At 35.2% G+C, this 14399-nt stretch overlaps 1 protein-coding gene across 3 annotated transcripts in view; it reads left to right on the plus strand.

Annotated features, from left to right (window-relative positions):
• LOC121868032 (protein CLEC16A homolog) overlaps positions 1-13583 on the plus strand; it is a 32222-nt gene extending 18639 nt beyond the window's left edge. For 2 of the 3 annotated variants that reach the window (XM_042368279.1, XM_042368280.1), the window contains 3 exons: positions 793-933; positions 2388-2590; positions 6347-13583. In XM_042368279.1, coding sequence (XP_042224213.1) covers positions 793-933; positions 2388-2590; positions 6347-6910 — 908 coding nt within the window. In that variant the 3' untranslated portion in view covers positions 6911-13583. The remainder of the gene's footprint in view (positions 1-792; positions 934-2387; positions 2591-6346) is intronic. The other variant, XM_042368281.1, reaches the window with a different exon arrangement.
• Positions 13584-14399: the final 816 nt, after the last annotated feature.

Consider the following 14399-nt stretch of genomic DNA (forward strand, 5'->3'; position numbering starts at 1 on the left):
CCACCCATCACATCCACTTGTCATCATGAATAGATCACATTAAGTTTATGTTTAAAACACTTGTACTGTATTTTTTTGACTTTGTGTAAAACTTCTTAGAATTTTACTGTAGAGTTAGAACTTTGACACTTCTGCTGGAGGTTTACTGGACCCAGAACTAGGATCCCTGAAGCTGGATCACAGTCAGAGTCTGATTCGTGATGCTAAATATGTCAAAACGAATTCTTAGTGATTAGTGAGGACTGAACTTTGACTCCAGGACCCCAAAATATTATTAAGTTTTAATTTATGATTCCTGATATTTAGTTTTTTAAATAGATACAGTACGGTACCCTAAAATCTCCTGTACATTTGAAGATAAGTTCAAATATGATAGGCATGTGAGTAAAGTCCCATTTTAAACCACTATGGTATATGAACTCTTAAATGGTTAGGTAAAGTACTACTGTATACCAAAGTACTCTGATAGTCTAGATGTGTACAGTATATATATACCATCTGTCAGGGTTAGAGTAACTGATATGAGGAAGTAAAGATATTTCTTCTTCAGATCAGTTTTTACACTTAGTGTTTAGAATGCATGTTGATATAGTACTAAAAAAGGGATGGAAAACAACCTAAAATGTTTTAAGGTAAGTACTGAATAGGTTACTTAGAGTTGTTAGAGTTATTAATGTAGAGTTGATATTTAATGGTTGACAAACAGTGATCATGGTAGATATGTAATTGATATCTTAAACTGGGGGTAATTATAAGTGTGTGATGATGTGGAATCTACTTTTTTACTTAAAGGACGTGGACTGAGCCGAGCTGTTGCTGCAGATGGACGCAGCCGTAGTCAGTCACACCGGCCAATGTTTAATGTAACTCGTGTGCCGGGTTTTGCTCTGAAACGTGAAGGTGGAACAAACCAACAAACTATCTCAGATGCAGGTGCAGTACACTATGTGGGTTTTTATTATATGTGATGTAATTTATTTATAATTGTCCTAATTGATCAACCATGTATTATAATCACTTCAATTTTAATGTGAGTTATATATTAGCTCAGGAAATTAAATATCCATGTAGGTTATATTTGTCATTTCACATCTAAACACATTTTTCTCCTCCTGTTATCAGTTTGTTTTATGATCAGCATCCAAAAGCATTATGTTTCATCAGTCTTTCTTACATCCTCATTCCTCAGCTCTTTCTCTTTTAACCTCTTGTGTCCGAGGTCCCTTCAGTGCTGAATAAAATTGTCTGGAGATCATAAAATAAAATATAAAAACTGGCGTCCTCGTAGTCAAGGGGTTAGGATAACTTGTGAACGTCATTTTACTAGGCTGTCAGTGTTGATTCATTCTTGGTGTACCTCCATAATGCAGTGTACTTAATATTGGAAGAACAAATACTTATAATGTATACAGCCTTAACAACATCAACCTAGAGAAGTCGACTTGTGAAAGAGACCTAGGGGTACTTGTAAGCCCGGACCTACGGCCTAGAAAACAGTGCGTTAATGTTCGAAATAGGGCAAACAGAGTATTGGGTTTTATATCTAGAAGTGTAAGTAACAAGAGTGCAGAGGTCTTATTGCAACTATATCTTGCGCTAGTTAGGCCGCACCTCGATTATGCGGTTCAGTTCTGGTGCCCCTATTATAGAATGGATATAAATTCACTAGAGTCGGTGCAGCGAAGAATGACAAAAATGATTCCGGGACTTAGAAACCTTCCATATCAGGATAGGTTAAAGAAACTTAACTTGCATTCCCTAGAAAGACGAAGAGTGCGGGGAGATATGATAGAAGTATTTAAGTGGGTGAAAGGAATCAATAAAGGGGATAGATAAAGTTCTTATAATATCCGAGCAGGATAGGACTCGAGCAGCGGATTCAAGTTGGATAAGTTTAGGTTTAGGAGGGAGATAGGAAGAAACTGGTTCACAAATAGGGTGGTGGACGAGTGGAACAAGCTTAGCAACTTTGTAGTAAGTGCGGGAACTCTGGAAAGTTTCAAAAGGAGGCTAGATAGATTCATGGATGATAGAGAGTGGTAGTAACTCTCGACAGGAGCTGCCATGCACAGGCCAACCGGCCTATTGCAGACTCCTTATGTTCTTATGTTCTTATGTATTTATACCTTATGTTTTGTACTTCATATCCAACCTCAGTTAATGTACACAGTGACCATATACTCTAGTGTCTGATGGCACTTGTCACTACATTACTGTGTGTTCTAGTGCATCTTATCATACATGCTTCCTCTGATAATTGTTTCCACTAAAAACAAATCACATTTGTCTCATTTACAGTACTTTATAATTAATAATTTTGACGTACAGTATTTACTATTTTTTATCAAATATTTTTTACATCGTTATTTCTTTATTTTACCCCAAAGAAGAAAATGCAAGCAATTGTGCAGGACGATCTGAATCCCAAAGCCCGAGTCGTAGTGGTCGTCAGAGTAACAGACAGCCACAGGCCAGTCACGAGAGAGGCTCACGCTCCAGTTCTCGACCCCGCCCACGTAGTGAAGAAATACCTATGGAAGACATGATGGCTTCTGGGGGTGTTCCCCAGGCCTCCCCATCTTTGCCTAAGGTTTGTCTCTCTGCTACAACTCCTCGGTAGCTGGATGTATAACAGTAAGAATAATATGAGCCACAATTTGACTTATATTGAGAAATTTAAGATGCAGAAATGTGATATACCATAGATTAATGTAAGGCAGTGCAGTATTTTGCCTGTGTAATATAGTAGACCCTGAGGCTCACATTAATTTTCCTAAAAGTGAGTTAATGATGGGGAGTATGTCATTTGTAGCGTTTCAGAGACAGCTTCTGATTCTAATAGCCAAAGGTTTATATAATTTCTTTCAACTGCCTCTGACTCTGCATTTCATGCTAATCTAATGTTAAATATGAACTCTGATCTTGAAATTCCTTTTAGAGTGCAAGAGTGTCTCCATAAACTACCTAGTAGTTACTGTGAATTTCTCCTCAGTTTGATGAGTATCTGTTGAAAATAAGTACAGTATAGTATATGAGAATGATTGAATAGAAAGTAGTTACACAGGTAGTAGACAGAGACAGGAGAGCTGCATTTGATAAAACCTCCATTGTAAATATTACGGTATGCCAACTGTAGAATATAATATTATGTAATTTGGAAGGGTTATGTTTACTACTGTTCAACATCCATGAACACCTATTAACAGATACTTTTGGCACAGTTGTGAATAAAGCAGTATAGGTTGTAAGCTGTGTCACCGTCATACCTTGTTTGATGTCTCATTGAAATCTACTCTTCCATAATTAATACTTTTCCCAGAAGTTCAAATGTTAGAAATTAGTGTCTTATTTATGTCAGAGGATAGAGATATATGTACAGTAACTTGATGGAACTATGCCTAAAGAACCCATCAATATATCTCTATACATAAATTCATCCATATTCTATAAACCTTTTTCATCTACATTGTCAGAAAGTTCATCTAGATCTTTCCTCCAATTCATAAGAGAATCTTATTAAATTCCTGAACTGTTCCCTCATTCTTATCTTCTTACCTCTCTTTTGGTTTTCTTCTTTATCTTCCTCACACATGTACACAACTTGTTATCCTTTGCAACAGCCATATCCAGCCTCCTATGGATGTTGCTCTCATTGTTAAATCAAATAATTTAAAGTTCTTTACCTTATTAATAACCAGTCATTCACTTCCCCCATACTTCTCCTTCATGTCCAACAATCTGCCTCTTCAATTCATGTTTTCTACTGTTATTTCCCTGGTCAGCATGACAATGAAATCCAATCCATCTATCTTTCCCATCCTTTTAATCCTTTACACAGTGGACATCATTCTTTTTAATGTCACCTCTTCCCTTCTACTTCCTTTCATGTTCATTCACGATTTTCATTCCTTGTACTTCTTGTTTATTGGAGTCCCTGCCCTCTCAGACTTTCTACAGTGATATCTCCGTTAGCAGTAACAATTGGTGCAGAGTACTTCCGGGAATGAGAGATTTCTGGGTAACGAGACGACTCTCTCAAAGCCGTAAAAAATCCCTCATCCCCGGAATTTTCCGGGTAACGGAAAAATTTGCTCAGAAGTTCCAGAAATTGCCCATTACATCATCTCTCGAACCCACAAAAAACTCCCTCATCCCCTGAATTTTGCAGAATTTTCCAGAAAATTACGGCTCTGGAAACGATTTTCCGAGAAAATTTAAATTCCGACTTTTGGAGAGTTCCGGGTTTGAGGGATTCCGGCTAATGGAGATATTACTGTATTTCACTTAAATTCCACAACTTTCAGCTCAATAAATATAGGACAGTCGTTCACCTCTTTATTACATTACTAAATCAAAGAATTTCATCTCGTATTTGATGTACAGTACAGTATTATGTTAACTCCTCACATTGAGTGTAGGTCACTTCATCCTTTATATTACAGTCACAATTTTGTGCCCCATGTCTATCTCAATATAAAAGAAAAAAGTCAATATGCTAAGTCATTCTGACCATATACTACTGTACAGTAAATCTTGTCCAGTCTACAGATTTTCAATCCATGATTTGTCAGTTCATGGCTCTATGAAATGTATTTGTAATACAAAATGTACATTATCTGCACAAACTTGCACCTTTTATTGAATGAAACAATGATATAAGCTGGAAATGAAGAAAAATACCATTTAAAATAATTTGAAGTATTTTAATGGGAGAATTGGTAGAATTAAATTGTTTATAAATGATGAAAGTAAAATTTCCAACACTTGTATGAATTGTCTCCAACTTTTTTCCTAAACAGGTTTACCTCCATTTAATACAGCTCTGTACTGTGCATGTATTCCTGTAAAACACTATACTACAGTATTAATTGAAGCACATTTGTTCATTGCAGAACTGTATCTGAAAATATATTTTTAACCAAAGATGTTGGGCATTAAATTAAAGGCTGGCATTCAATTGGATGATTCTGTTATGGGGATTTACTATACTTTACCTGTAATATTTTTTCTTGGGTCGCTATAACCATGTCATATAAGAGCAACCTTATTTTTTTGGTGTAATCTAAGTATAAAATTGATTTAAGTTGCTCATTTTCAATCCAGTTGCCTCATCATTTATTTTATTCAAAAACATTCTTCCAATTTCTTTTTATTTAGATCACCTTGAATGACCTGTGTTCAGTTCATCTCTTGGATTATACTTTTATTGTCAATCTTTTCTTTCCTTTCATTTATTACATAATTCATTCACTTCCATACCACCTTTGTCCTCACTTTTGAAATCATTATACCCCCTACAGTATCTATATTTTTTTTATCAAACATATTGAAATTGCTCTCAGTACAAATTTGTACAGTTGTTCCCTGCACCCCACAACCCACAGAGCTGGATTATTATACCATCATTCAACTGTTTAGGCAACAGCAGTTCACACCATTACAGTAATACTGTACACTTCATCGCTCACACTACACCTGAATACATTTGAGATGTTAATGGAGATACTGTTTTTTTTTTATATAGGATGAGCACTCGTGGTTAAGTTTGGTAATACTGTATAGTTTATAAAAATTAGTTCAACACTATCCTTGTCTTGAATGTCCCCAACCTTGGCTTGTTCAAAGGCACCACAAGAAAGGATTCAATTCACCAACAACTATTGTTTATCGGTATCTTTATACTGTACTAGTACATGGGTAAACAGATTGCAGTATTAATCTTTATAAATATATATACACACAGACCTATTTGTATTTGCCTATGTATATATATAATGCCCCTTAGCATATAAACACTGTATTTATCTCTGGGTTAGCATGAATTACATATATGACATCAGCAAAAAAATATATATATTATATATAGTGATAGAAGCTATAAAATTTTAATAGATATTCCTTCATTAGTTGACTTGCATCACCACCTTAGTTTAGTGTTTATAAAATTTATTTATTGTGAAAATTTCATGGATGTTTATGCCGGTACTGAAAGGCAGGAGACAGTATAACAAGAGTTTGGTCCATAGTTAGATTTATACAAGTTAAGCTATACTGTATAGTTGTTACTGAAAAAAGTAGTTAATATTATGTAATAAATATTCTTCTTGTGATTGCATTGAGCTACCAACACTGGGAATTTTATCATGCATATATTTTTTTTAGCTATATATGGTGCTGAAGATTGAAGAGTGACATTATTATTAGCTTTCTAGTCATAGATTTTTGGGGAATAGGAATAGATAACCTTTCTGTTCTGTAGCCACTGAACACCTAATTTACTTCTGATATTTTTAAATTATGTGCACAAAGTAATACTGATGATGATGTATCTTGATCCATCGGGTAGGTGAATGTAGAGAGTACTAGCTCCCCTCAGGGCAGTAACAGCAGTAGCTGTTCTAGCACTGCAGGAGAGGCCACTGCGGTAGAAAGAGGCATTTCTGGAAATCTCGAGTCACCTGCAAGGCCCAACGTCATTAGTCCTGGAATAGACGAGGGAGTGTGGCCCTGTGCATCACTTGTGGAGAATCCTGAATTGTCTCCTGGCCCCACACGTCTCCTTCCACCTCTCAGCTATGTTCCTCCTCCACTCCTCCTGCCAGCTGCTAGTGATTCTCATGTCTTCCCTGTTGAAAATGATGGAAACAATTTGATGACTCCTCCTTCGCACATAAACCCTACACCCCATATGCCAGCTAGCCCTCCTCAGATGGATGAGAAAGAAACTTCCTTTACTGCCAAACTTCCCCTCACCAGAACTGGTGTGGGTTATGATGTCTTTGAACCCCATACTAATGGCAATGTTAATATTGATAGCCAGATACGAGACAGTCCAAGGAATAGTGTTGGTTCGGCTGACTTTAGCCCCATACGTAAAGGTAGAGTTAAAGGAAATGTAGAGACTGTTTAGTGGGTAAATTTTAAGTATTGTGTCCTCATGTTGTGATATCATCATTTCTCTGCTTTATGTCTCCAAAGGATGAAGTTTAATTTGATAGACTATTTAAAAGCTCTTCTTTTATTCATTTTTGTTATCTTTATAATTAAGTGAAAATATTTTCAGAGGAGAATGCAAATGTTGATATAGTAAATTTATTGTTATATTTTATTTCCTTTTGCAGTTTTCAAATGGTGTTGTTAATATGTTACTAAATAATGTTATTACAGTTCAGAGTTTAAGGGGTTAAGGGTTCAGCATAGATTAACATATGTACTGTATTCAAATCATCTTTTACTTTACGAATGTTGGCTTCAGAAAAGAAAATATATATTTTACTGCAATACCAAAGCAAAGGAAGAATCAAGATGTGCACTTAAGTCCTTGGAGACACACTTGAGAAATAAATCTTAATTCCTACAAAGAGTGATGTTGATTTGTTAGTTAATTATTGCATTAAATATAGTATTATGTACTGTATATACACTTGAGAAAATGTGGAGCACTAGATAAACAAATATATGATCATGTCTCTTAAGCCAGAGTGGAAGAAGATCCATCCTCATGAGTCCTGTAAGTACCTTAAGCTATTTGTAAATTTATATTGTATCATACATTGTTACTGCACTTAAATGAAACCATTCTGAATTTGCTTAATCTGTCTTGGTGAATTACAGTGAGGCTTTTGGTTAATGTTTTGTGTAATACTCCCGAGCTGTGTTTGGGTCATATGTGCAGTATATTAGTTTTCAGTATTTATATATAATTTTACTAAGGTCTCATTTTTCTTTATGTAGTGAGCAGTGACTAATAACATTATTCACTCAGCAAAAACCCCCAAAACAGTCTGTAACAAAGTACCCCTTGTAATAGTTTTATCACATCACTGTTTGAGTAATGGCCAAATTTTCTTCTAAGATGTTACAAAATATTTTTTAGATATTTATATTCATGGAATCCCAGTAACAGGTGGGATTTAAGAGTATGCTGCTCACTTCTAACACATATGTCATGTGAACATCTCTCTGTTGTGTTTTGAGTATTACAGTAACCTATATTTTGTAAGATACGATGACATGCCATCCTAATGTTCTTCTGAAGAAAGGTAATATTGTAGTTCTTATATGTAATGCAAAACTTAAAGGGAAAAGTTAAAATAATAGTTAGGATGTACAGTATATACAGGAGTTATGGTACTGTGTGTCTTTTCTGGAGTTTTCATTACAGCACAGCAAACTCGGGAACTATCCAAAATGTCATCCCAGCATATGTACTAAGTGATGCCCCCTATTTCTTTACCTATTTTATAAATTTGTGTAACGTTTCGATTTTTTGGGCAATTTGCAATTCAAATTGCACACACAAATTACTTATAGATGGACATCAATCAAATGAGAACTTTCTAGATTTGCCAAGACGTGATAGTTAACGCACAGCCGTGAGAGGAAGAATGGGCACATGCTTCTCAACAAGTCAATCATTGCCGCAGTTTTTACATATCTTTTATACATCCTTACATTTATTATATGCTAATTGTTTTAATGTCTTAAAAGTGGTGAAACTGGGACATAGGTGATGGTGGTCAGAGAGGGAGAACATACACCTGCCTCTCAATTGTATTTTATTTTTGTTTTTTATCAAGTGTTTCTCTACAAATATTCAGCCCAAACACCTCACAATTCTCGGCAGGGAATGCATTCCCTCTTAAAACATTGTTTCTTATGGAAAAATTAGCTTCTTCTATCATAAGCCGTTTCAGGAATGGAACATTTGCAATAAACAAGGATTTCCTGTATGTACTCTATTTAGAAATAGTAAATTTTATCCAAAATAATAAAATAAAAACAATTTAATTAAAGGAGGAATTAATTGAAATAACCAAGTGTATGTGGTGAATGTCTCCAGGGGGACCAGTACAGTAATGTGGGAATACTTTAGGGCTTAGAAGTTTGTTTCTGAAAATGAAACTCATTAACATTATTCTTGTATCACCATACTTGTAGACCTCCCCGAGTGGTTGGAATCATGTTACAAGAATCTGTGGATGACAGATTGATGAACAGGGCATTTGCAGTGTTTATTCTGAATAGAAACAACTTTTTTTTTCAAATCAAATGTGGTTCCTCAAATTTCACATGTAATAAGATTCATGGTATTTCTTATGATTAATTGGCAACTTAGGTTTTGTAAACCATGTAATATACAGTATGCAGATTTTTTTTTTATTATTATTATTATTGTAGAAATGAACCAAAATTGCTCAAATGGAAAAGAAACTGACACTATATCACCTTTGCCAAAATGTTTGTAACCTGGAAAGTACATAAATTCTACCTCACACCATCCCAGATGCAGGACACATTTTATTTTCTTGTCAGTGTTTACCTATGTGTGCTAAGCTTAGCATTGCACATTCAAAATAGTTTGCGAGTTACTTGATTTACAGTCCACTGTACTTTGGAAATATTTTAAATACTGTAATGCTCTGTTCTTGTATCAAGTGATTAAATTATATCCAAAGTTTTCATAAGTCAGATTGTAAGCAACATGAAGCTTGATTATTGATGAAGTGTTTTGAGGATGATAACATTAGCTTAAAAAATAATGAAAACATAGTTTACAAACAAAACTAATGGACTAACACTCATCAAGAATCAAACTAGGAAATTATATATTTTATATTTTGAATATCTGAAATCACCTCACCTGCCGCGACTAAAACAGAAAGGAATGAAGATATTTATTTCTGCCAGTTGTTTTTAATTTTATCTCAAGTTCCATCATGTGAGGCAAAAAGTGAGTTGTGTGCCATACAGTGCAGTTGTTACTTTTATAAAATTTATTTTTAGTGCCAACAATACATACTGTGTCATATATTGTACTGATAGACGTATTGTTTCAACACCAGTATTTTTTATATGTTATTGTCATGAACTGTTTTGTGAAATTTCATTTTTGGGAAAGTACTGTACATATAGGCTGATAAATTATATTTTACTTTCTGAATTGACAATGACTTCCTTGCATTTTCCATTTGATTACCTTCTGTGAATATTCTTTCATGCCTTTATATATCTTTTGAATTTGTTCTTGACTATATCATGTCGTCAACCTCTAAATACTTCTCAATATGTACAGTACTGTATTCATTTTCTCCCGGGGTCAGCAGTCTTCTGTCTAGTACATGTCATCTGCTCACACTCTACAACCCATTTGACTATCACTGGCTATTGCACTCATGTTGTCATTCTCTGGTAAACTATTGCAGATAGCAGTTTAAAAATTTTATCTAGAAAATGAGTTAACATTCTTTTTATTAAGTAAAGTGAACACACAAGGAAAATCAAATAATGTATTATAGTAATTTTAAATGTTCACTTCTGATATATAAAGCCCTTCACTTAATTATGTATACTGTAATTAAATGGTGAAAAGATAATGAACTTTGTCATTAGGAATGAATCTTTGTACTGTTTAAGTTGTTCATTTTTTGTTACTTCAATTGTTACACTGCAACTTTTATTTAAACAATATATTAGAGATTTCATTCTAAGTTCTAATGTACCCTACAGCCCTAAAAAAATAAAGTATCATTCCTCATTTATGAAGGACGTGTAGAAAAGTTATCCTCTTCAATAACTTACTGTATAATATTTTATGCTATGCATTGAGACCTCCAATATCATGTACATACACTATTTAATCTCATGTTCAGTATGTTAACTGGAGTCAAGCAATAGCCTAACATAATGCAACCTACAGAAATAATTAATTTGTGTTTATTTTGTTTTATATAAACAGAAAACCTCCCAAAAGTGGACCTTCATTTAGTGGACACCTTCCATGAATAGATGGACTGCAGTCCACTGATGTTCTCTGCTAATGGGTAAAATATGCTAAAGAGGTATTTCCCATTATCAAATTTTCTAGTTGCTGTGGCATGAGTCAGAATGTTTTAATGGAAGACATCAGGGTAAAATCTGCCTTGCAAGAGGTCTTTTCTTTTATAATTTGCTTTTGTTCTAGGCATCTAGCATCAGTCTTAGCTTGTGGATGAGTAGTGTGCAGTGTACAAACCAAGTGTATTTTGGTACACACCACATGCAGAGATCAACTCATATGAGAATGAGGCATTGTGATATGTGTCCCCTCCATTAAGTTTCCCTCACTGAAGCTGTGGTTGTATGAGCACTTTTACAGGTATTAGCAATTTCTTTACTGAAAGCTATTTCAAGCAATTTTGGGTAATATTTTTCTGGACGATTGTGATTGTCAATTGTTGATGATTTCAAGCAAGATTCCCGAGTCAAAACGCAGGTAATACTATATTTAGTGCCACGAGTTAATATCATTATGAATAAAATGCACTAACAGATTTTTCTACAAGATATAGCAATTATAACTTGGGTGCTGTTTTGACATGTTTGTTTTAAAACCAATCTATAATAAACGTTTTCAGTCCTCCACCTCACTAGCTACTTACAAGTCCACAATCATTTTTTCATTGATTCTCATTTCTTTTTAATAATAAAAAGAATACCAAGGATAGTTGCTGCATTGTCTGCATTAATCTTCCTTTGTTGTTGTGATGTTCTGTTTCCCATCTACTCACATGACGGCGTTCACTTGTTTTTTCTTGCCGTATAAACTGGTGTAAGAACCGCCCATGTGACCACATTTTAAAGAAAATCGTATTTTCTTGCTCCAAGATTCCTTCTTTAAATTAACTGCTCATTAAAGCACTCATACGACCCCGGCTTAACGTGTGTTATTGTGAGAAGGGGAATGATGTACAGGTACTTAAAACATTTTCACTTATTACAGTACAGTAATATCAAGCACCATTGCTATGATGTTCACAAAAGTACAAGTGTGACCCAGTAAAGAACACATTGTGTAATGGGATGTTGTTGACATGGTAAAAATATGTACATAGCCATGCCACAAAAGATGGGTTTGGCTGGGAAGGTTACAAAGACTAGACTACTGATCCAGGAAAATTGATAGTTGCCTGCACTGTCAAACAACCACAGCCAACAGTTAGGTAATGTACAAATTATGTAGTGCATGCACAATGGAACCATCCATTAAGGCCATGTTACTCCCTACACTATACTAAGTTTGTTGTTTTACTGCAAATCATTGGTATAACGATCACTTACATGTGAGGGTTAACTGTACATGTATCATCATTTTATATTACATATTTCTTTATTTGATCGTACAGTAATTGCTCCCATCACTGAGAGTACAGTACTGTAGGTCATAACAGAGACTTTATTCACAGAAAGCTTGTACTCTAGCAGTTGCCAATATAATTTTAAATAGTAAGTTCCTGTGAAGTTTGAAGGATTCACTTAGCTTGGATAGTTTAATTTTGATACAATAAACTTTGCTTTGAGGTTTAATTTTATAACCTGCAAAAAATGTCATGGTCACTATGAGGCCATACACAAAGACACTGCTGGTTTCGCATGTGACATCAACACTGTTTGGTAAGTAATACATACAGTGTTATTTTCACTTTTTTTATTACCATAGATGTGAGGGATGCCATTTCATGTTATGTTATTGTAATGAATCATTAAATTGTTCATGAGTCACTAAAAATAGCATTTGACACATCTGTTTGTGCATAGCAATTATTATCCTGTTGTAGTACAGTATTATTGAGTATACTGCTTGACAAAGGTTCCCCATCAATATATGGTCATTAATGTACAATTCATACAATATGTAAATTTTGTAAACTAAACACTTACTTGTAGGTACTTCATATGTCAACTTTTTGTTACTGTACAAGGAAGAAAATCAACCAAACTTTTGTAATGTTATGGATGGTTCAAGATTATGTTGATGTAAAATATATTATTAATGTGGGGGCTTCAGGCTGTCCCACAGTAATCGTTCTGTCCGTCCGTCCTTCGTGTACGTAACACCATGTATCATGTCACCCTACAGCTAGCCATCCCAATTTTTTACCAAACATGTATCTCATCATTGGCCAAAAGCCTTTTTTGAGATGAATGACCCTGACCTACTTCCTAGGTCAGGTCATTTGTCCTCAAATGATGTTACTGCATTATATCATGAAGGATTATAGCTAGGCTTACCAAATAGATTATGTATCTAATCATGGCCCAGAGCTTACGGTAATAGAGATCAGTGACTGTGACCTATTTTTTAAGATGACAAGGTCAGTTGGCTTCAGATGACGTTATCACTCTATCTCATGATTGTGGCGAAGCTTGCAAGATCTATATAGGCTACAGTATACAGTACGGTATGTCATCATGACTCATAAGGTTATTGGTGTGGTGATGATGATACATTTTCAATGTCACCTTCATAACAAAACAAAACAAAACGTGTTTATTATCATGAGCCAGAAGTCAATCAGACGTAAATGTCTGACCCAATTTTGAAGGTCACCTGTCCATTAATTTTTGTAGGTGCGGAGCCCTGAGTGACTCCTGTGTGACAAATGCATCTAATAACTTCATGTACATTAATGATTGATAAGAAAAAATAAATTCAAAATGAGTTTGTGCAGGACTCATATTTTATATACTGTAAACAAATGCTATTAGTGAAATACTTGGATATTATTAATACTGTATATTGTAGATAAACCAGTTCTAGTAAATGAGTTTTTTCTTCAACCTTATAACATGCACCGAGTGTGAGCTCATTCAAGACCAGTCTTGACTACCACTGGTGCAGGTTCCGATATATTCAGGAGCCAGTGCACGCCCAGTATACAGTATGCTAACCAGGGCCGGATTAAGCTTAATAGGGGCCTGAGGCACAAGTCAACTTGGGGGCCCCCTACCCCTAATGTATATGTAAAAATAACAAGAACAAAATATACCCAAATTTATCAATGATTTCATCAATATTAAGCTAATGCAAAATAACACATTTAATGTTCATAAGAGACAGAAAATTGAGGCTTTGCTAGGACATAGTTGAACGAAATTCATGTTTTATACGCTTCAACTTCGAGAATGTTTGGATTTGGGGGCCCCTTAGAGTCGGAGGGCCTGAGGCCAGTGCCTCATGGTTAATCCGGCACTGATGCTAACAGTGCGTATCAGGAACGTGACCCATACGGCCACGTTGCCGATCAGTGGTGAACAGGATAAAGGTAAAAAAGTCTTACAGAATGAGATACTGTAGCGTACTGTCGTGGCAGGTTGTCAGGGTCTCTTATTTGGCCTCACAACGTACGTACATGAAATATATCCAACACTCAGGATTGAGGTAGAAATAGAAAATCACAGTGTTTCTCGTAGATATATTGTTGCACAGCACAGTGTTAAAGAGATACTAAGTTGGGCGAAGCTTGCTCAGAGTTCCTGTAGGGCAAGGAGCTTTCTGAGGGAGCGTGTGTATGGAGCTGTTGAGAGATGTTGCTTGCTGGTGGCGGCAAGTAGAAAGAGAGCGATGATGGCCAGGTGAG

The sequence above is a fragment of the Homarus americanus genome, unplaced genomic scaffold, assembly GCF_018991925.1.
Source record: "Homarus americanus isolate GMGI-L3 unplaced genomic scaffold, GMGI_Hamer_2.0 scaffold37032, whole genome shotgun sequence".
Lineage (NCBI taxonomy): Eukaryota > Metazoa > Arthropoda > Malacostraca > Decapoda > Nephropidae > Homarus > Homarus americanus.